This window comes from Castor canadensis, chromosome 7, assembly GCF_047511655.1.
Source record: "Castor canadensis chromosome 7, mCasCan1.hap1v2, whole genome shotgun sequence".
In the NCBI taxonomy this organism is placed as follows: Eukaryota; Metazoa; Chordata; class Mammalia; order Rodentia; family Castoridae; genus Castor; species Castor canadensis.
The window spans coordinates 159,174,939-159,196,160 of record NC_133392.1 but is presented as its reverse complement, the minus strand read 5'-3'; the positions used below and the strand labels follow the sequence as shown (position 1 = coordinate 159,196,160).

The 21,222-nt window shown below is 47.3% G+C and overlaps 1 protein-coding gene across 4 annotated transcripts in view; it reads right to left on the bottom strand.

Annotated features, from left to right (window-relative positions):
- Nphp4 (nephrocystin 4) overlaps positions 1 to 21,222 on the bottom strand; it is a 120,441-nt gene that overhangs the window by 98,213 nt on the left and 1,006 nt on the right. For 3 of the 4 annotated variants that reach the window (XM_074081512.1, XM_074081514.1, XM_074081515.1), the window contains exons 2-3: positions 15,997 to 16,168; positions 10,159 to 10,311 (exon numbers count right to left, since the gene is read on the bottom strand). In XM_074081512.1, the coding sequence (XP_073937613.1) occupies positions 10,159 to 10,311; positions 15,997 to 16,140 (297 nt within the window). In that variant the 5' untranslated portion in view covers positions 16,141 to 16,168. Of the gene's footprint in view, positions 1 to 10,158; positions 10,312 to 15,996; positions 16,169 to 18,776; positions 20,360 to 21,222 lie in introns of those variants that run through there. The other variant, XM_074081513.1, reaches the window with a different exon arrangement.

Here is a 21,222-nt window from a genome sequence, read left to right as displayed (position 1 = left end):
CTTCTGAAGAAAGAGATTGAGGAAGACTATAGAAAGTGGAGAGATCTCCCATGCTCATGGATTGGTAGAATCAACATAGTAAAAATGTCAATACTCCCAAAAGTAATCTACATGTTTAATGCAATTCCCATCAAAATTCCAATGACATTCATTAAAGACATTGAAAAATCTACTGTTAAATTTATATGGAAACACAAGAGGCCACGAATAGCCAAGGCAATACTCAGTCAAAAGAACAATGCAGAAGGTATCACAATACCTGACTTCAAACCATATTACAAAGCAATAACAATAAAAACAGCATGGTACTGGCACAAAAACAGACATGAAGACCAGTGGAACAGAATAGAAGATCCAGATATGAAGCCACACAACTATAACCAACTTATCTTTGACAAAGGAGCTAAAAATATACGATGGAGAAATAGCAGCCTCTTCAACAAAAACTGCTGGGAAAACTGGTTAGAAGTCTGCAAAAAACTGAAACTAGATCCATGTATATCACCCTATACCAAGATTAACTCAAAATGGATCAAGGTTCTTAATATCAGACCACAAACTCTAAAGTTGATACAGGAAAGAGTAGGAAATACTCTGGAGTTAGTAGGTATAGGTAAGAACTTTCTCAACAAAACCCCAGCAGCACAGCAACTAAGAGATAGCATAGATAAATGGAACCTCATAAATCTAAAAAGCTTCTGTTCATCAAAAGAAATGGTCTCTAAACTGAAGGGATCACCCACAGAGTGGGAGAAAATATTTGCCAACTATACATCAGACAAAGGACTGATAACCAGAATATACAGGGAACTTAAAAAACTAAATTCTCCCAAAACTAATGAACCAATAAAGAAATGGGCACGTGAACTAAACAGAACTTTCTCAAAAGAAGAAATTCAAATGGCCAGAAAACACATGAAAATATGCTCACCATCTCTAGCAATAAAGGAAATGCAAATTAAAACCACGCTAAAATTCCACCTCACCCCTGTTAGAATAGCCATCATCAGCAACACCACCAACAACAGGTGTTGGCGAGGATGCGGGGAAAAAGGAACCCTCTTACACTGTTGGTGGGAATGTAGACTAGTACAACCACTCTGGAAAAAAATTTGGAGGCTACTTAAAAAGCTGGACATCGATCTACCATTTGATCCAGCAATACCACTCTTGGGGATATACCCAAAAGACTGTTACCCCAGAGGCACCTGCACATCCATGTTTATTGCGGCACTATTCACAATAGCCAAGTTATGGAAACAGCCAAGATGCCCCACCACTGACGAATGGATTAAGAAAATGTGGTATCTATACACAATGGAATTTTATGCAGCCGTGAAGAAGAACAAAATGTTATCATTCGCTGGTAAATGGATGGAATTGGAGAACATCATTCTGAGTGAGGTTAGCCTGGCCCAAAAGATCAAAAATCGTATGTTCTCCCTCATATGTGGATATTAGATCAAGGGCAAACACAACAATGGGATTGGACTTTGAGCACATGATAAAAGCGAGAGCACACAAGGGAGGGGCGAGGATAGGTAAGACACATAAAAAATTAGCTAGCATTTGTTGCCCTTAACACAGAGAAACTAAAGCAGATACCTTAAAAGCAACTGAGGCCAATAGGAAAAGGGGACCAAGAACTAGAGAAAAGGTGAGATCAAAAAGAATTAACCTAGAAGGTAACACACACACAGAGGAAATTAATGTGAGTCAACTCCCTGTATAGCTATCCTTATCTCAACCAGCAAAAACTCTTGTTCCTTCCTGTTATTGCTTATACTCTCTCTTCAGCAAAATTAGAGATAAGGGCAAAATAGTTTCTGCCAGGTATCGAGGGGGGTGGGGGTGAGAGGGAGGGGGTGGGGTGGGTGGTAAGGGAGGGGGTGGGGGCAGGGGGGAGAAATGACCCAAGCCTTGTATGCACATATGAATAATAAAACAATTAAAAAATAATTTAAAAAATAAAGCTTTAATAGAATACCTTCAGGAAGGCAATCATCCACAAACACCTCCATAGCTTCCATCTACCAGTTCAGCCTGGTGCCTGAACCCAGACTGGTTCCCATCCTTGGATGACCAACAATGACAGCCCCCCAAGCTCTGGAGAGCCTGACTCTCCTCCAAACATGCACGGGCTCAAGTTCCAAGTTCAGAAGCTTTGCCAGGAGAGGGGGCAAGAGGGTGACCAACAGAGAAGTGTCACAATGATAGCCAGGCCCCCACCACTTCGCAGAGGAACAGAGACTGATCACCCTAATTGTCAGTGGTACCAAGTGGACAGATACTCCCTGATCTAAAGGAGTAACACAAACCTTCACCCTGGCTGAAAGGACTACTCACGATCTTCTCCATCTCTGCACATCCAGACCCTATATGCTGCCTTGCACGCAGTAGGTACTCAACCAGCCCAGCATCTGCTGAATGAACACCTATGCTCTCTGAGCACTTGTGTGCAAACCACACCACTTAATGCTCAGGCAGCCCTTCTGAGATGCACCATCACCTCTCAGGAACAAATACATGGTGCAGGGTCAGAGTTAAAACCTGCTGAAACCCCACCGGGAATAAGTGATAGCACAAGACTTTGGCCCACATGCATCCTATATCAAATCAACAGTCACGGCCAAGACGCATCCTCACTCAAGCCTGAAGAACAACTTCTCAGCTGACTTAGAAAAGTACATGAACACAGTCAGTTATAACGCAAAGCAAGAAGTACCCCACAGGGTGCTGATAGGAGTACCAGACAACAGAATTAACAAACTTAAAGCTTTCTGCTGTCCCCAAATGACTGGTAATTCAATCACCATACAACAAAATCCACCATGGACACCTCACCAGAAGACATCATTTCTTCTCCTGGAACCATTTTCATGCCCCTCACTGCTGACCAAGAACCCTAGGAGGGTTCTGCCAGGCCAGAGAGGAGAGCAGCCCTCCTGCAGGTTACAGCTACACACAGACAGGCAAGCAACGCAATGCTCTCTCAGGAGCAGTCCCCCAGAGACAAAGCTGTGCCCTCTACTGTTGTGGCTCCTTACATCAGGACGCACACTCCCTCCCACTGCACAGGAACATGTGCACGAGAGAGCAGCATGGGGCTGTGAGAAGGCTGGTTAGTCCTGCCATTCAGAAGGGCTTTCGGGGGCTTCACTTGGATTGTACAGGTTTTCCTTGACAGCATCAGCTTTTAAAGGGGAGATTACATGGCTCTCCATAACACTGAGGAATAAGAGTTGTTCAAGACTGGCTTTCTCAGTCTTGAAAAAGTCTGCTACTTCTGGGAAAGAGAAACACCCACTTAACCTGTGTCACTCAGTGAGGGCAGGTGACATACCCTGGGAGCACTTGTCCCTGCCCAGAAACACTGCTCAGATCAAGGGGGAAATATAAGTCTGCCATGGGAGGCTGGGCTGCTGTTAGCCAAGGAAAGACTGGGGAGAACTGTGTCCATCTCAAGGAGAAAATGCAGAAATTGCACAATATTTTTGCCACCAGGATTACTTCTTTAAAGACATTTTTTGGAAGCTGAATGAATGATTAACTGTCTCAGAGGAAGTGAAAGGCAATTTCTCTCTACCAGGGAAGGTCTCAGAGGAGAACGCAGAATCCCAGGCTCAGAGCTGAAAGAGATCTGTGGGGCTCACCTGGACCCCACACAGCAGAGGCTGTGAGGGGAATAACGGGCCAGTGCAAAGAAGTCATCATTCACAAAAAACCCTACTTGGGTTCAAAGCAAGCCTCTTGTGTTCAAAGCCTATTTCTCAGGACACTGTTGTCTGCACAATTGTGAGATGGTACCCCTGCCAAGTCATGTACAGAGAGATAGCTCAATAAACCAGAGCACAACAGGCCAAGCCCACAGAGGCCGAACAGCCACAGTAGCCAGGAATGCAGCCCCCTGCTGTTGGTAGCTCAGTGACCTCAAACCAGATTCCCCCAAGCCACTGCTGAAGGGAAACACCACAAAAAGATCTCATCAAATCTCAGAACACCTCTAAAAAGGCAAATAATATTTTAGTCTTCTCTAATTCACATGTGTATGGCCAGAGCAATTAGCACGATGCAATCACAACCACACCCCACACTGATGGAGTCCCTGGAGCAATCCCATGTCAACTGTGTGTGCATGTAATAACGGTGCATGCACACACTGGCACGGAGCAAGGCGGTTCTCCGAAGTTAACAAAACCTTAACAAAGCCCCTTTCCGTGTTCTGAGTGCTGGGAGACAGGAGGAAACGCTGGCCACCACTGGCCTCTGCTGCTCACAGTGGGCATAGCAGCTGGAGAAAAGCAGGTTCCTGGGGCAAGCAGGTGCTCCAGCACAACCCTGTGACAAAAAATGCTCTGGGCAGCCCCACCGACCCTGCTGCACTTTTCACTTCAGTAATTACAAGGCTAAGGGGTACAGACCTTTCCAGAAACTTTACATACCATGGAGTCCTCCTATCCCTCCCACCTCTCCCACTTCACAGCCTCAACAGAAACAAACAGGACAGTTGCCAGGCTGAGGTGGTATGGCTCTGTGAGGATGCAACCTGAGCCACGAGCATGGGTGTCCCAGCCCAGAACAAGTGGCTGAACCTAGGTTTTCCTCACCAGGTCTGAGTCATGGGCTGACAGAGCCCAGCCACCAGGGGCAGTGAAATCTGGAATGGATCAACTTCTGGGGCAGAAGCCCCTCAGTGGCCTGATGTCAAACCCGAAACAGGACAGAAGCAACATCAGAATACCAACTGGTATTCTGCAAGGGTCATCACTTGGTGACCCCTAGGATCAAGAGAAGGAAGTATTCACTTTGAACCCAGAGCCCCTGCGTGTCTGGATCTGGGTCAACAATAGGGAGCACAGTGCAGGTGGTACTGCAGGAGTGGTCGAATCTGACCCTAAATGCCCAGCTAAGAGAAGAGAACAGGGAGGGAGGAGGGGTTGTGTCGGGAACCTTAACTACAAAGAGTAATCCCATCCCTCCCCATTCTACATCACTTCCTAAAAAAAAGTCAAAGGAGAACAGAAGAACTTTGGCTGCAAGCACAGCCATTCAAACCACGCACCCCTGGCAACTGGGTGGAGGGATTCCATCTCAATGCACCTGTTTCCTCCCCTTTAAAGTGGGGTATAAGATTACTTCTCCATATGAGGACAGGATGAAATAACATTTGAGTCAATGCCGGCCCACAGAACTCCTTCCCTAGAAAAGAACAGGTGCTGTGGACACCACCATCATTATTCATCAAATTGTCACACCAGGCTTCCTTGGGTCTCACTTTGCACACTGAGAAAGAGGAAATCAAAACAGCCCGAACCTTCCTAGAGGGCCACCCCCAAAGGCAGCAGAGGCTGTGTGCGGGCCCCTGGTCAGCAACAGCGCCATCCAGAGACTCAGGACAAACCTCTTCTGGTGTGTCAAAGGCATGAGATGACTTGCTGTCTGTGCTGAGCCAGCTCTCTCAGGATTATGCAGCACGATGCATATGATTTACAACATAGAAGCTCGTCTCTCTGACATGAAGGCCAGGGAGACCTTTAAAAAGCATTTGCATAGTCATCTGACAACCTTAATGTCAGATGCATTTTCAGTTCCCGTGACATACACTTTGCCAGGCTTTGTTTAATCTCTCTGACCTCTGGGGCACATCTCCCTCAACAACCTGTTAAGTCAGGGCAGCCTCAGAAGCAATCTGTGCCAAGACACACAAAATCCTCAGGCTGGGTGACGGCCAAGCCTAGACAGTCTCATGTTCACAGCCAGTCCGAGGCTCAGCTCTGGCTGTGACCAAAGCAGCCTAACAGAAAAGGAGCCTCAGAGGGTGGGCACCCATAGTAACAACTCAGAGGACACCTGTGGTCATATCTACCATCAGCCATCATACCAACTGTAACACCAGGTTTCTTTGGCCTCATTCAGCATACCTGAAAAAAGAGAAAAAAGCCTGGATGCTCTGGGCCAGCTAGGGCTGTCACAGCAGAAGTTAAATCATGGCAGACTTACTGTACTCAAGCTCCTCAAGACTCTGCCCACTCAAGTTCAGGTATGAAGCAGCAGGGAGTACCCTGCTTTTAGAAGTAGATCCCAGGGTCTCTGGGAAGGCCCTGCAGAACCCAGCCAAGGTAATCTTGCCTGGTCACCTGCCCAACCCCACCAGCTACCATGCCACCATCAGCTCCCTATCCTTGCCAGGAGTACATCCTCACCCCTACTCATCACAGGGCCCACTTCCTTCTCATCCTGTAGGTTCTGACCTCACAGAGGCCTAGCTTCATGGCCCTGCCTAAAGAAGGCCTCCTGTTTTGCTGGTCTCCTGAGAACTCACCACAGCTTACAACTGTGTTACCTGCTCTGTGTGTTGCCCCCAGCAGACTACAAGCACTGACAAGTGAGCACCTCCTCACCCTGGTACCTGGCAGGTAGACCTCAGGGAGCACTGACCACAGGCCTGAGTACTGGGGACAGCTGCACAGTTGGAACAACCAGCCCCAGAGCCCCACTGCCCAGGCATAGTTGTGAGTCCACACTCTGCAACCCTCTACCCAGACAAGTCACATTACTAATACAACACCGTGATGGTCAGTCGTGATTGTTAACTTGGTTAGTACTTAGAAGTGCCTAGGAGACTAGTAAAGCACACCTCTGGGTGTGTCTGAGAGGGTATTTCCAGAAAAGATTGACTACCCTGAATCTACCCTGAATGTAGGCTAGGGGCTGGATGGAATGAAAGGGGAAAAGGAGAAAGCCAGCTACACAAGCATTGTCTCTCTCTCTCTCTCTCTGCTTCCTGTTGGCCATGAGTTGAATATCATTTGCCATCTGTTCCCAACACCATGATGTTCTGCCTCACCATGGGCCCACAATCAACAGAGCCAAAGACGATGGGCTGAAACCTCTGGAATCATGAACCAAAATAAACCTTTCTTCCTTTAAGTTCTTTCTCAGGCATTCTGTCAGACTAACACAGAAAACTGGTACCAGAGAAGTGGGGTCACTTCTGTAACTACTGGCCACCTGACCATGTAGTTCAGAAGCCTCTGTAACTGGTCTGTGGGAGGAATTTGGAAAGGTTTGGAGATGGAGGAGACAAGCCCTAGAATGCTGTAAGCAGAAGTTAATGAGCTCAGAAGTCCAGAATGCAGACCATAATGACCGTGCTCATGAGGTTTCAGATAGGAACAATGATTGTTGGGAACTCGACTAGAGGCCATTGGTGTTACGCTGTGGCGGAGAACTTGTCCTACATTTTGTCCACACCCTGAGCCTCTGAGGGAGACTGAGTCTAAAGGTAAGGGACTAGTTAATGTAGTTGAAGAAACTTCAAGGCAACCTAGTATTCAGGCTGTGGCATGGTTATTGCTAGCTGTTTTTAGCCAAGTTTACAGTGAGAATTAGGAGCAAAAAAGTTTGGGAAAACTAGCCATTTGCCCCAAAGGAAGCACTTGTAAAGGTGGGGCCAAGGAAAGTTTGTCTGTTAAAGAAGTTAGGACTATTAAAAAGAAGCCAAGTTCTTTGCATGGGGATGACAGGAAAAATGCCTTGAGAGCATCTTAGGAATTGGCCAGAACCCCACACATCACAGCCTCAAGGGTATAAAAGTGTGAGCATATTTGAAAGACATTCCCTTAAGAAGAGACAGCTCCTGGGGTGCCCTGCTAGCACAGACCACCTAGGGAAGTGTTTCCTGGTGTTCAGCACTCAGAGGCTACTATAACCATGGTCCAAGGAGACCCAGGTACTGCTCAAGCTGGTGACAGAACTTGGCATTGTCCATGTGATGCTGGTTTTGCAGGCATGCTCAGATTCCAGAGGAGAGCAGGGTCAAGATCCCTGCTGACAACCTCTAAGAGGGAGCTATGTGAAGCTGTGAAAGTGAAGCTAAAGATGCAGTGGAGACCCCAGGAAGTTAGAGATATCAGGAACACATGTCTGCCAAGGAAAGTTGCATGCAGTGAGCAAAGCCAGCCCAAGAGAGAGGCCAATGGATGGAAACTGGAGAGCATAATCTTAAGTGAAGCTAGTCAGGTTCAGAAAGCCAAAGGCCGCATGTGTTCTCTCACATGTGTAACACAGACCCAATACAAACAACATTATGAAAAACAGGTCACACTAAGAGAAGAGCGCTAATGAGAGAGGAAGGGTAAAAGGAAGTTAGGGTGAGTTAGGTTGATGTACTTCCTATACAAGAATGAATCTAGAATTTTTAAACTGTTGAAATTGCAGTAAAAAGGGGACTAAAGGTAGAGAGAAGAAAAATAGAGAAGGTGAACCGATTTGGGTTGTAATACATATATACATGGAAATGTCACAATGAAACTTCCTGTATAGTTCTCTTAAACAAACAAAAATGGCTTTTATTCAAAAACAGAAAGCAGGAAGGTAAAACAGGTCCTGCTGGGGGCTGGCACTGGTGGGAGGGGGGAGGATATAAGGAAAGGGTGTAGGAAGGTGAATATGATGGAAATATTATATGCTCACGAATGAAAATGGAAAAATGAGTACTGTTAAAACTATTCAAGGAATAGAGGGAGGAGAGATAAAGGACAATGATGGAGGGGGTGGATCCAACTATGATCTATTGTAATAACTTTTATAAATGTCACAATGTACCACCAATACAACAATAATACAATAAAAAATAAAAATTTGTTTAAAAAGTATGCCTTGAGATACAGAGAGACTATGGACTTGGACTTTTGAACTGCTTAGTCCACCTTAAGAGGTGGAATAGATGCATTTTGCATCATGAGATGGACAGAAGCCCTCTGGGGACCAGGAGTAAATGTTATAGCATAAGGGGATGTATTTGGGTGTCAAGTTACAAGGGGTGAATTTGGGATGGTTGACCTTAATTGTCACCTTGATGAGATTGAGAAGGGTCAGGGAGATTAGTAAAACACACTGATGGGTGTGTCTATGAGGGCATCTCCAGCAAGGATTGACTAAGGGGTGGAAGGTACACCCTAAATGTGGGTAGCACCACCCCATAGGTTTTTTGGGGGCGGGAGGCAGTACTGGGGTTTGAATTCAGGGCCTTGTGCTTTGCTAGGTGTTACTCTAACATTTAAGCCATCCCTCCCAGTCCTTTTGTTTTAGTTATGTTTTGAATAGGGTCTTGTATTTATGCCTGGGCCAACCTAGACTGCAATCTTATTTATGCTTCCCATACAGCTAGATGACATGAATGCACCACCACACCAGCTTTTATTGACTGAGATAGGATCTCTATAACTTTTTGTCCAGGTTGGTCTTGAACTGGGATCCTCCTGATCTCTACCTCTGCAGAAGCTAGGATTAGAGACATGAGCCACCACACCCAGCCTAAATCCTTCCTCCTTGTAAGTTGCTTCCCATTTTGTCAGGGCAACGAAAGTCTAACATGTGAGTAGGTGGGAGAGGCAGCACTGGGGTTTGAACTCAGGGCCTCACACTTGCTAGGCAGGCGCTCTACCACTTGAGTCATTCCACCCACCACTTTTACTTTATTTTACAAGTGAGGTCTTGCGTTTTTTTGTTCAGGCTAGCCTGAAAAAGTAGCTGGAATGACAGGTGTGCCGACACCATGGCCAGCTTTTGTGTTGAAATGAGGTCTTGCTAACTCTTTACCTAAGCTGGCAACTTCAATCCTTCTGATCTCTACCTCCTGAGCAGCTGGGATACAGATGTGAGCTTCCACATCTGGCCCTTAACACATCATCTTAGAAAAAGAAAGGAAGGTGAGCTGGGGGTGTGGTTCAAGTGGTAGAGTACCTGCCTAGCAAGCATCAAGTCCTGAGTTCAAATCCCAGTCCCATCACCAAAAAAGAAAAAAAAAAGGAAGGAGAAGGGGAAGAAAAGAAGGAAAACTCAAAGGAAAAGACATTGTCAGGGTTCCTTAAATGGGACCCCTGTGTCCTTTACATTTTCATCTCTTTAGATGATCTCTTTAGAGCATGCAGCTTCCACCTAAGAGTTTGCTTAGAAACGAAGATCCCCCCATCCCCCAACTAAAGCAAGCTTTGCAAAGACGGATTTCTCCTCCATGACATCCCTACAGGTCTGATGCACCAGTCCTCTCTGGGCCAAGACCCGCCACCCCACTCTCTGAGCTGCACATCCCAGAACCAAGCATACCTGCACCCCAACACAAAGCAGCCCCTGTGCACTGTCACTAGGGCCTACCTCATTGAAGATGATCCTGGGTGGCTGCCTTGAGAGCTGCTTAGTTGGCTTCACTGTGGTTTTCCATGTCCTCCCAAAGAAGTGTCGATAAGTGACATCAAAGAGAGACACTCGTAGATGGCATTCGACCTCCGACAACACCTCCAGCACTCCCTAGGAGACAGCACAGAAGGAAATGAGCCCTAAAGACCACCTCCACTCCCATCTCATCATGCTGGGGCCCTCAGCATCCATCCACATGCTTTGCTATCAGCAGCCCCATTCTTTGGGGGAACAACATCTCTCTTACAGCCACTGGTCTTGATGGCATTATAAATCATAGTGCTCAGCCCTCCTCTGGCCAATTTGAGCCCTGACATCCCCTGGAACAGACACAGGCTTAATACATACCCAGAGCCAACATGATGCAAGAGGCCAGGACTGCAGATACAGTCATGTGTGGCAATAGGCAGGCGTGGAACTGCTGAAAGCCACTCTGTCACCAGATGGAGTCAAGAGGTAAGAGAGAACAAGTCCAAGTAACAGCATATCAAAATACACCTGAAGCTTAAACTAACTGTGGATTTATCTGTTACATGAGTTAAATCACATCTAGTTTAAGCCATTTTGGATGGACTGCTTCATCATTTGCCAAATGAGTGCTTTCTGATATAGCCAGAAACTCTAAGACCTCAACTTGCCAGAATTATTTGTGGCAAGATTTGGTAGACTGTGTGAATCTACTCTGTACCAGGCACTGGGGATATAAGAGGGAAAAAAGAAGACAAAATCTCTTCCCCCATGAGATCTGCATGAAGAAGCAGGGAAGTCCGCCACCTAGGGCTGGCCAGCAAAGGATATCTGGGAAGATGATGTCTGAGCGGAGAACTATGAGGAGTGCAAGGACCATGGGGATCTGAGGACAGTGAGCCAGGCAGAAGGAGCAGAGAAATCCAAGACCCTGGGGCAGAAGACAGCTTGCTGCTCAGGGACCAGAGAAGTGTTCTGTTTTTAGCTATGTGAACTATATTTTCTCATTTTCTGCATGCTTGACGCTCTGCCATCTGGGCCCCCCCTGACCCTTAGGGATAATTCCCAGAGATGGCAAATGTACCCTCCACCTGGATCTCTCACTCCATGAACCAGGCACCTATAGGCCGTGTCTACAACTCAGAGACGACTGCAGTTATTCAAAGTGGCTGGTCCTCAGACTGCTTACCTTGACTGGCCACTTCCTTCCTGTAAAAGCCACAGGAAAGGCTGAATCTAGGCTTTCACCTTCTCCCTTCTACTCCATTCTACTCCTGCCTGACCCATGCCTCCCTGTGTGGCACTGTGCGGGCCTGTCAGGTAAGGCCTGCTCACCTCTTACCAACAATAGCAAGCCCTCTTTTCAATAGCTACTGTCTTCTGATCTTATGCATCACCAACCCTGAAGAGAAACAAAATCCCAGGTACATTCTACCACAGAGAACCCACAGGGCTGCAGCAGGCCAAGCAAGAGGAAAGGACAAAAGCTAACAGGTGTAGCAGCAGTTCCCACAGGTCTCATGGAGCCCAAGGAGAAGCCAAGCCTTGACTCCCAAAGACCCCCCAAGCAGAAATAGACCAAGCCAATTCAAGGTTTTAAGAAAATGACTGATGCTGAGGTGGGGCAGGAGGAAAGCAGGATGGGCAGAGGCCACTGCCTCCATGCAGGCAGGAGGCAGGAGAGATGTACTACCTGGGGATGACCTGGTTCAGGTTGACCTGGCTGGAAATGCCCTCCCCAGAGAGCGTGAGAAAAGGAAGGGTGAGGAAATGCAGAAGCAAACACCTGTGCAATACGAGGTCTGACTGGTCCTGAGGCTATGGGCCAGGCTGAGTCCTCACCAAGCCTGCACTCTGATTAGGGTCCATGTCAACATGTGAAGGCTGAGCAGTCCCTGGGAGACGTGAGGCTGGCTTGGACTCCTTTCCCAGAAGCAGACCATACCAGCCCTCCCCACCTCCAGACTACTCTGTACCCAGTTCTCCTCAGGTAGGTTCCCAGATCCATCATCCCACCCAGGCTAAATGCTCCAGGAAGACAACCTAGAGCAGAGCCATCTTTGTGTCCCCTGCACAGTTCTAAATATATAATAATGGGGATTCAATAAATATCAAAATGAATAGTCATCCCAAGGAAGAGTCAATACTCATGGTAAAATGAAACTTAACCAATAAAAGCAAGTGGGATAGTAGGAGAAACATACCAAAGTATCCAAGGAAGAACCCTGAGCTCAAAACAAGCATATCACATTCTTCTCCTGTCACAGGGTGCACTGTTATCATACAAAACCACTGACTCTCAAGCCTATGCGCACACCTGTAAACCATTTAAGCCACGTCTTCCTCCTAACATCTATGTGCAACTTTATCTCATGTTAAGTGCTATACAGTGTTCTTTATGCAGAACCAACCTTGTGTTCCTGCATGAGCCTCACTTGATGGGGACACAGTACCCTCTACATGCCCATGTGTGTGGGAGGCGATGTCCTCATGTTCGAGGGATGTCGCCTGTCTTACAGTGTCCTTTACTGGTTTGGTCATCAGTCATGGTGGCTTCAAGAAATGAATTTTGGGAAGCATCTCTCTTTCTCTATTCCCTAAGTTTGTCAGGAATTGGCATGATTTCTTAGTTTTTGTTTTTTGGTTTCTACTTTTTTTTCAATACTGGGGCTAAAACTCAGGGCCTTGCGCATACTAAGAAAGTACTCTACCACTGAAGTACAGCCCCATCACTTTTTTTACTTTAGTTTGAGACAAGGTCTCACCAAATTGCCCAGGCTGGCCTTAAACTTGTAATTCTCCTGCCTTGGCCTCCACAAGCCAGTAAGTGAGATTACAGCTACAACATCACACCTGGCTCTCCTTTAAAAGTTAATAGAATTCAACGTTACATCTGCAGTGTCTGTGGGATATGTAACAACACTTCTTTCATTACCACTGTTGGTACCGTTTCTTTCTCACTCATATTTCTGCTTAATAAGTCTTGCTAAAGGCTTATCAATTTATTAATAATTTCAAAACACCAACTTCCAGCCCCTTTGCAGATTTTCTCTATGATCTGTCCCTTACTTTACTGATTTCTGCTTAGACATCTTCCATTTCCTTTCTTCTATTTACCTTATGCTGCATTTGTTCTTTTTACTGAGGTTTCTAAGGAGGAATCACTGATGTTATACCTTTCTTCTTTGCTAATAAAGTTGTATATTCCCCTCACAGGGCTGCCATTAGCTATAGCTCTTTTCTCATTTCCCTGTGAATTATTCTCTGACCCAAGGGTTATCTGGCAGTGTGTCAACTCCTACTATTTGAGGATCTCCTAGGTCTGTTATTACCGATTTCCAGTTTGATGCCATAGTGGTCAGTGAGCACACTTTGTGTAAAATGGTTCTTTGACATTTTTATAGCCTAGCATATGGTCTTGGTGAACACTCCTCGTGCATTTGAGAATATGTAGCCTATTTCTGTTGATGGTAGGATTTTAGAGATGTCAAGATGGCTGATGGTTTATTTTCCATATTATTTTTTTTTCTGTATTTGTTCTACTGATTGAGAGAGGAAAGTCTCCAACTAGCTTCAGGTATCTGGAAGCCCTGTTACTGGGTGTGATGCATACAAGCCACAGAAATGGCCTGAGGCCTTGTTACTGGGCACTGTGCACGCCAGCAGTGAGGCAGGCCTGAAGCCCTCTACTGGGAGCTGCATGTACAAGCTCTACAATAGCCTGAGGCCTTGTTACTACACACTGCACACGTGAGCCATACAACAGGCCTGACTGCTATGCTTTGAAAGGCTAGCTTATAATGCTGGCCTTAGCTGGAGTCTGGGAGCTTGGATTTCAGAGGCTTCCCACCACCTACCTGCTAAGGGTGGCTCACTATGCCTAAACTGCACAGACCCTGGTCCATGCTGAGTATCTGCCTCCCCTCTGGAAGTCTGGCATTTTGTTCAGGCTAGACAACATTCCACATGTGTGGTGACAAGGGGGGACTCTCAGAAGCTGGTGCCCTTCTTCCTTTGTTGATCTCCTGTGTCCTTTGGTTATACAAGTCTAAGTTGTGGATAAAACCATACAAATCTTGGGAGTCCTCCTACAGCTTCTTCCAACCAGGGGTGGTCTAGGGCCCTGGCACAGGTGCATACCACACCTACGAACTGCTGAGTCCTCCTGGTTACCATTATCTGTGTGAAGTGTCCCTTGACCTCTAGTTCTTCTCACCTTGAACTCTACAAGGTCAAACATTAGCACTATCACACACTTCCTTACGCTTACTACTTAGAGTTTATTTTTCCATGTAGTCCCTCAAACCTGTTTATGTCTTTATGTCTAAATTTGCTTTTTTGTAAATAAAATATAATGTGGCTTTAAATAACTTTTAGCAGATGATTTCAGGAATTCAACTTGTAGGAATTATTCTGCAGATACATGTCACAGGCACAGTGACTCACACCTGGAATCCCAGCTACTTGGGAGGCAGAGAGCAGGAGAATCCCAGTTCAAAGCAGAAGTTAGTAAGACCCAATCTCAATCAATAAGCCAAGTGTGGTGTATACCTGTGGTCCTGGCTGAACAAGCGACAGGAATGCAGTCCCAGGTGCAAGATCCTATCTAAGAAATAATTAAAGCAAAACAGGGCTGGAGTGCCTGCCTAGCAAGTGCAAGGCCCTGAGCTCAAACTCTACTATCACCAATAGAAACAAAACAAAAAAGAAAAGCTAAGCCAGGCATGGTGGCCCACACGTGTGATGCCAGACTCAAGAGGCTACATAAGCTATATAGCAAGAATCTGTGCCAAAAAATAAATAATAATAAAAAAAGAAAAAATTGGGCCAGTGGGAGGGCATAGCTTAAGTAGTAAAATCTCTTGGGGACACCATGGGATGATTCACATTCCCTGGGTTCCTGTGAATTCTGAACTATGTAAATTATCTTTTCAAAAATAAAACGGGAAATAAAATTTCCTTTATAAACCTGCTAGGAAAGAAAATGACTGAGTGCCTCTGAGCTCCTGGAAGGGGAGCTACTAGAGCAGGTCCAGTCGAGTGGAAATCCAGGGCCAGCTGGCTTCCCTCCTCTCAGGATCTGCTCCTCTTCTGTGGAAGGGGGATGATGCCGGCACCCTCTTTCCAGGGCTGTGAGGGCAAAGGAAGAGCACTCATACTAAGAAGTAAAGCTGTGACTCCACCCAGTGCCAACCCAGGCAAACACCCGTACTCAACAAAATGTGTAGAAGTGAATGATGGGGATGTTAGTGACTTAGTGACTGCCAACTATTCACAGACCCAGGACTCCAACAACTTTAAATGTGTGCAAATATCACCGTGCCAGCTGCAGAAGACAATGGAATTGCCACACTAAACCCTGTAAGAAACCATGTTTGTACCATATGCATACACCAATGGGACTGGGTTAGAGCCATCGGGGCCCAGGCCTGAGCGTGCAGTAGGCCATGGGACAGCCAGGCACAAGGACACGGACACGCCATAGACAGAGCAGCCAAGATGCCCAGAGCTTTGCCTCTGTGGCCCTACTTGCAGGATGAATGTCGAGTCATGCATAATGCATCCTCTTTCTTACAAACAGCCTGGCTTGGAAATAACCCACAAACCAGGCTACCTGGGTCCCACTGTGGGCAGAAAGCAACCCTGACCCAGTGTTGAAAGCACCGACGAAGTCTGGTACCCTATGTTTTCTGTGCTGATGGACCATTCTCCTCCAATGCCCCCAGCCAAGGTAATGGCACGGTGATGAGCCCCAAGCAGACCAGTGAAAATCGATGCTGATGGGAAACCCTCCCAGAGAGCATCTGAACAAACAGCCAATCTCATTACCTGCTTCATTAGCGGTCCCTCAAGCCACTTCAGCACACACTGAAATGCCTCAGACTCCTTTGAAAGCTGCCGTGCCCTCTGGGGGTGAGGAGGGACAAGTGTGCTCTGGGCAAAGGTCCTGTGCCAGTCGTCCATGCTGCCCATCTGATCATCACCTGGACCTCCAGGATTTCTGCACCATTCGTGTTCAAATAAAGGGAAAAGTCATCAGAACCACAATGTTCACAGCATTTCTGAATGTCTCCCAGAGGAACCCACACCCAAAATCAACACTCTGCAACCCCACCCTCTAAACTCCAGCACAGCAACGTGCACACTGACCCACACCCCTGCTGCTCCCTGGGAAATATGCCCATCTTGCCCAAAGAACCCCCTGCCCTAGCCTCAGAGACTGTTTAGGGATGGGTACATTCAGGACTACTTTGTACAGTTCTATAGGTTGAGCACTGCACAAGGGTACAGTGAGTGGCAGTTAATATCCAGACCTACTGTGGGAGCACGACCCAATCAGCATCAATGAAATCTAAATCTCAGATATAAACCTCAGGGCCCTGCTGGCTCTCCTGAAAACAGAAAACAGCCCCTGGAGCAGAGGTTGTCACTCTCAAGTTGCCAGAGGCCACCCTAGGAGCAGCTACCGTGAGACTCACATCTAAAGAAGAGAACAGAAGCAGGTTCCAGAGCCAGTGAGACCTAGTGTCATCAGTGGAGCATTGGCTTGATGGCAGCATAACTCCAGTACAAGGGGACAGTTCAGCTACACATACTTGTTGCCCAAATAGGCTGGGGCAGGTTCAGGACTCCTGCCTTCTTAGGGACCGGTTAATCCATTCAGGATTAACTGACACCTTCCAGCCAGACAGGGTCTGCACCTTCCAAACGTCCCCTCAACTGACATAGAATCAAGATCCAGGCCTTGACAAAAAGCTGAGCTTCCGGCACCAAACAGCAGGCAGAAGGAAGGCGGGTAACACAGTTCCTGGGACAGTGACTCTCCAGAGTGGCTCTCCACATGTGGCAGGAACTCTGTGAGGTCAGAGCTGTCTGCTAACCCTCACATGGTCCTGTTGTTTCCATCCCTTTGACACCAGCGCTGATGCAGCACAGCTGCTGGGCCCAGCCCAACCCGAGGCAGTGGCACCCAACTCTACAGGTCCTCATGGAGTTTGTTACCACGCCTCACTGGAGAACATCCTTGGCAGAGCCCTGGAGGGTGTTATTTTCATTATATTTCAACTGCAGGGTGCACATGTTAAGATTCTGTGGGACAAAACAAGACACATAGAAAGCGTTTGTGCTGCAAACTGAAGGATGCTGGTCATCCCACAGGAAGCAGGGCTGCTGGCCATACTTGCTTTTTCCTTCATTAATACTGAGGGACAAGCTATAGTTACTCAGGTGTAGGACTTGAGTGATACTCTCAAACATGAACAAAGTGAGTTTGTCACTTTAAGGAAAATAACTAGTAAAAATGGAGTTTGGGAACAAAAATGAGAATTGGGAGCATCCATGTCTCACTGTGAGCCTGGCAGCTTCACACCTCAAGACTTGCCTGATAAGCTGGGCACAGCCAATTTGAGCCTCAGAAACTGTGCGGTTCAACGTTTCACTATTTGGAAGGGCTGCCTAACTCAGAACCAGTATTTTCCAAGCAAATGATGCAAAATCATTAAGGAGCACCTGATGGAACAGCTCAAGTGGTAGAATACCTGCCCTAGAATACCTGCCTAGCAAGCATGAGGTCCTGAGTTCAAACCCCAGTACCACCAAAAAAAAAAAAGGAAAAAAAAATCCTACAGGAGCAAAAGATGCCTCCAAGAGCCAGACAGAGCAGAGGTGTTTATGGGCAGAGAGGGTAAGAGTTCATGGACACTGTGTGAGGCATTTTAAAAACTACTGCCTATGGAAGGTAGACACAGCATCAAGGAAGAAATCTCCCTCACACCTGAAGGCCCTGCTCTCTCATCCAGGTGAGGACAGATTTCCTTCAAATGCTTCCACCAAAACAACAGACAAAAATGCAGAAGTGCACCCAGCTGTCTTCTTCCAAGCCAGACATTAAAGACATTAGCAACGCTTTGAGCCAGTGGCTTACTCTGTAATCCTAATTACTTGGCAGGCAAAGATCTGGAGGATCATGGTTCAAAGCCAGCCCATGCACAGAATTTTCATAACCTTATTCGAAAATACCCAGTGGGGAATAAAAAGGTACTAGTAGAAGGACTCAGGTGGTGGAGCGCCTGCCTAGCAAGCAAGAGGCCCTGAGTTCAAACCCCAGTGCCACCAAAGAAAAACAAAAAAAGACATTAGCAAAAAATGCAAAGCCATCCCTCGTCCCACCATTTTGTTGTTGTTGGCTTTCGCTTTTTAAAAAGCCTTTTAGGTTAACATGTAGCCAGTTTATTGCTGTCATTTTTAAAAGAATTCATTTTTTTAATATTTCTCAGTTTTGATTTCTAATATGGTAAACATCAATACATGTAACTCACATAAACAAAACTTCATTGTGGTTCTTGGTAATTTTTTTAAAAGTAAGGTATCTGAGACCAAAAAAAGGCCGAGGAGCTACTCTAAGGGCATCCCCCTCCATGCTCACAGCACGGTATGGGGAATGGGAAGGCCATGCCTGGCAGCCTAGGATGCTCCTCTCATTCCCAGGGGCCTTGGCCCAGGTCCTAGCCACCCCTGGAAGGCCCCTGCAGGCCAGGTGCTCCCTCAGAGCCAGAGCAATCTGCCATTGTGCTTCTTGCATCCTGTGTGTTGCTGTCTGTTCAACATACCTCAGTCAATTCCATGCTTGTGGGAACTGCAACCCAATCTGGCCAGACGCCTGCAGTGATTGGTTCAAAGGGGAACAGGTGACCTATAGAGCATCACAGGCGAAGTCTTTTCTGGGAGACTCAGCCCAGGCTGTCCCTCCTACAGTGCCCAGAGCTGCCCAGATTTACCCAGTCCAGAGGCCCAGGAGCCACTGGCCACCACAGGGATTACATGGGCAGAGGCAAGTGCAGGGGGACACACAGCAGTGAGGTGGGGATGATGGACAACAGCCCCCCCACATCCACAGGGGGTGATTGGGGTGAGTGGCATGGGCCAACAAAGGCCCTAGGAAGCTTCTGCCCCTCCCCCAGTAAGGTTTCCTGTCAGGCTGAATAATGGCCTCCAAAACATGTCCTCATCCTAATCCCTGGAACCTGGGACCACATAACCTTTCACAGTGAAAGAGATTTTGCACCAGAGTAATGTCAAGGACTGTGAGATGGGAGATCATCCTGGGTTATCCAGGGAGCCTGGTTATCGGAGGGTCCTTCCAAGAGACCAGTGGGAGGGATCAGAAATAAGGCCAAGTGACAACCATAGCAGGAAGATCTGAAGGAGGAGGAAGGAACCACAAGGAACACAGATACCACCTGAAGCTGGAAAAGGAAGGAGCAGGTTCTTCCCAGAATCTCCAGAAGAAATCCACCCTACCAACACCTTGAAATTAGCTTAGTGAGACTGATTTTTGACTTCTGACCTCATCAACTGGAAAAGAATGAATGTGCTATTTCAAGCCATTTATTTTGGGGTATTTGAGTTTGTGGTATTTTGTGATAGCAGCTTGTCCATGACATATAAGCAAAAAGGCCTGACTAACACCCAGTTCAAAGGACACTTCCTCCTGGACACCCCCTGGAGTTCAGTCCCAGGCTTACATGGCCTCTATGCTTCTCTTGGTCACAGCACTGTCTCATGTCTTGAGTTGATGCTCACTGGCCAGCTCCTTGCAGAAGAAGCCTGTCCCACCTGTGGCCTTGGCACCCAGTTCAACAGCAGAGCTCCAAGAATAGACACAAAATCGAATGAAGCTTTAGGGAAACTTTGTTCTCAGGTTGCCTCTTGTGATGACATGGAGGTATATACTCATTCGGAACTCATGATGGCTGGGCAGGAGTTTCTGCAGAGGAAGACCCTTCCTAACCCTGGGCTTCCTTCCCCCTTCCCCGGTGTCTGCAGCACCAGGTGCCCAGGTGCTCAGGAGATGCTGCTGAACAGCATGCAAGTGCCAGTCCACTAGCACAGGGGACTGCCTGCCCTCATTGCCCCTACTGTCCTAGGAGGTCCAGACTGGGAGAAAGGCACCAATCCTGGAGGATCTGTCCCATGTGGAAATCTTGAGGCTGGAGCCGTGGGGTCTGGACAACAGAATGAGGGAGAGGCAACACTCCCAAGGACACATGGTATGGGGGATGACCCAGACAGCCCCAAGGGCTCTAGCTTCTCTTCCCACACCTGGCCCACCTACTCGGAGTAAGCAGCTAGGTACCACCCCCATCTTCCCCCATGCAGACCTTTAGGGGAAAGTCACCTCACTGCATGGGGCTACATTGTTATCTGGCAAGACTGTAGCCTCAACAAGAATCTTTTAGTGATTATGTAGAAACACCCTGGAAAAAAGGTGAAATGGCCACTGGGGCCAAATGAACATTAGAAAGAGGAAACTGGGAGGGTTCCATGCTTTGAATCCAAGAAAAGGTACACTAGACTCTCCAGGGAAACAAGAAGAAAATGCACCAATTTTGATTGAGCCAGGAACTCATCAGCATTCCCATGTTTATTAACCCAATAAATGCAAAGCATCATCACTGCTCCATCTCATGAATGAGGAGTCTGAGGCTCAAGCTAAACTGCCAGCCCAAAGTCCACGACTAGTGAGAACTGACCTAAAGCCATCTCAGCCACGCTATCTCCCTCCCAGCTCCATCCCCGAGACCAGAAGATGGCAGTGAAAGCAGGAAGGAGGCACCCAAGGAACCAGTCCTCTCTCCTCCTCCCAACTTCAGTAAAGACCCCACCCTCCCTGCCCGTTTCCAATCTACACAGTGCCAGTGCGCGCCAGGAAGTCCCTCGGAGGTCTCTGCTTCTACAGATCTACTTGACAAACATTTACCAAGCACCTGTGTGTTCCACAACACGAAGGCCATCAAACGCCCAGTCTCCAATAATCTAAACCTTCAGTGGGGGAGAAAGACAAGAGGGTGAGAATGAACAGCACAGGAGCCTAGCCCGAGCTACTTTTTCTGATGGAATGGGGAGGGAACCAGGAAAGCCTGAAGTTATGAGCTGGGCTGAATGAAGTCCCACCAACAGTGGTTCCCAGGAGAAGGAAGGGCAGCAGGTGGGAACCGCTGCCAGGCCCAGGGATGCCTCCTCCCAAAAGAACTGCCTGGCCCTGAGGCTCGGGAG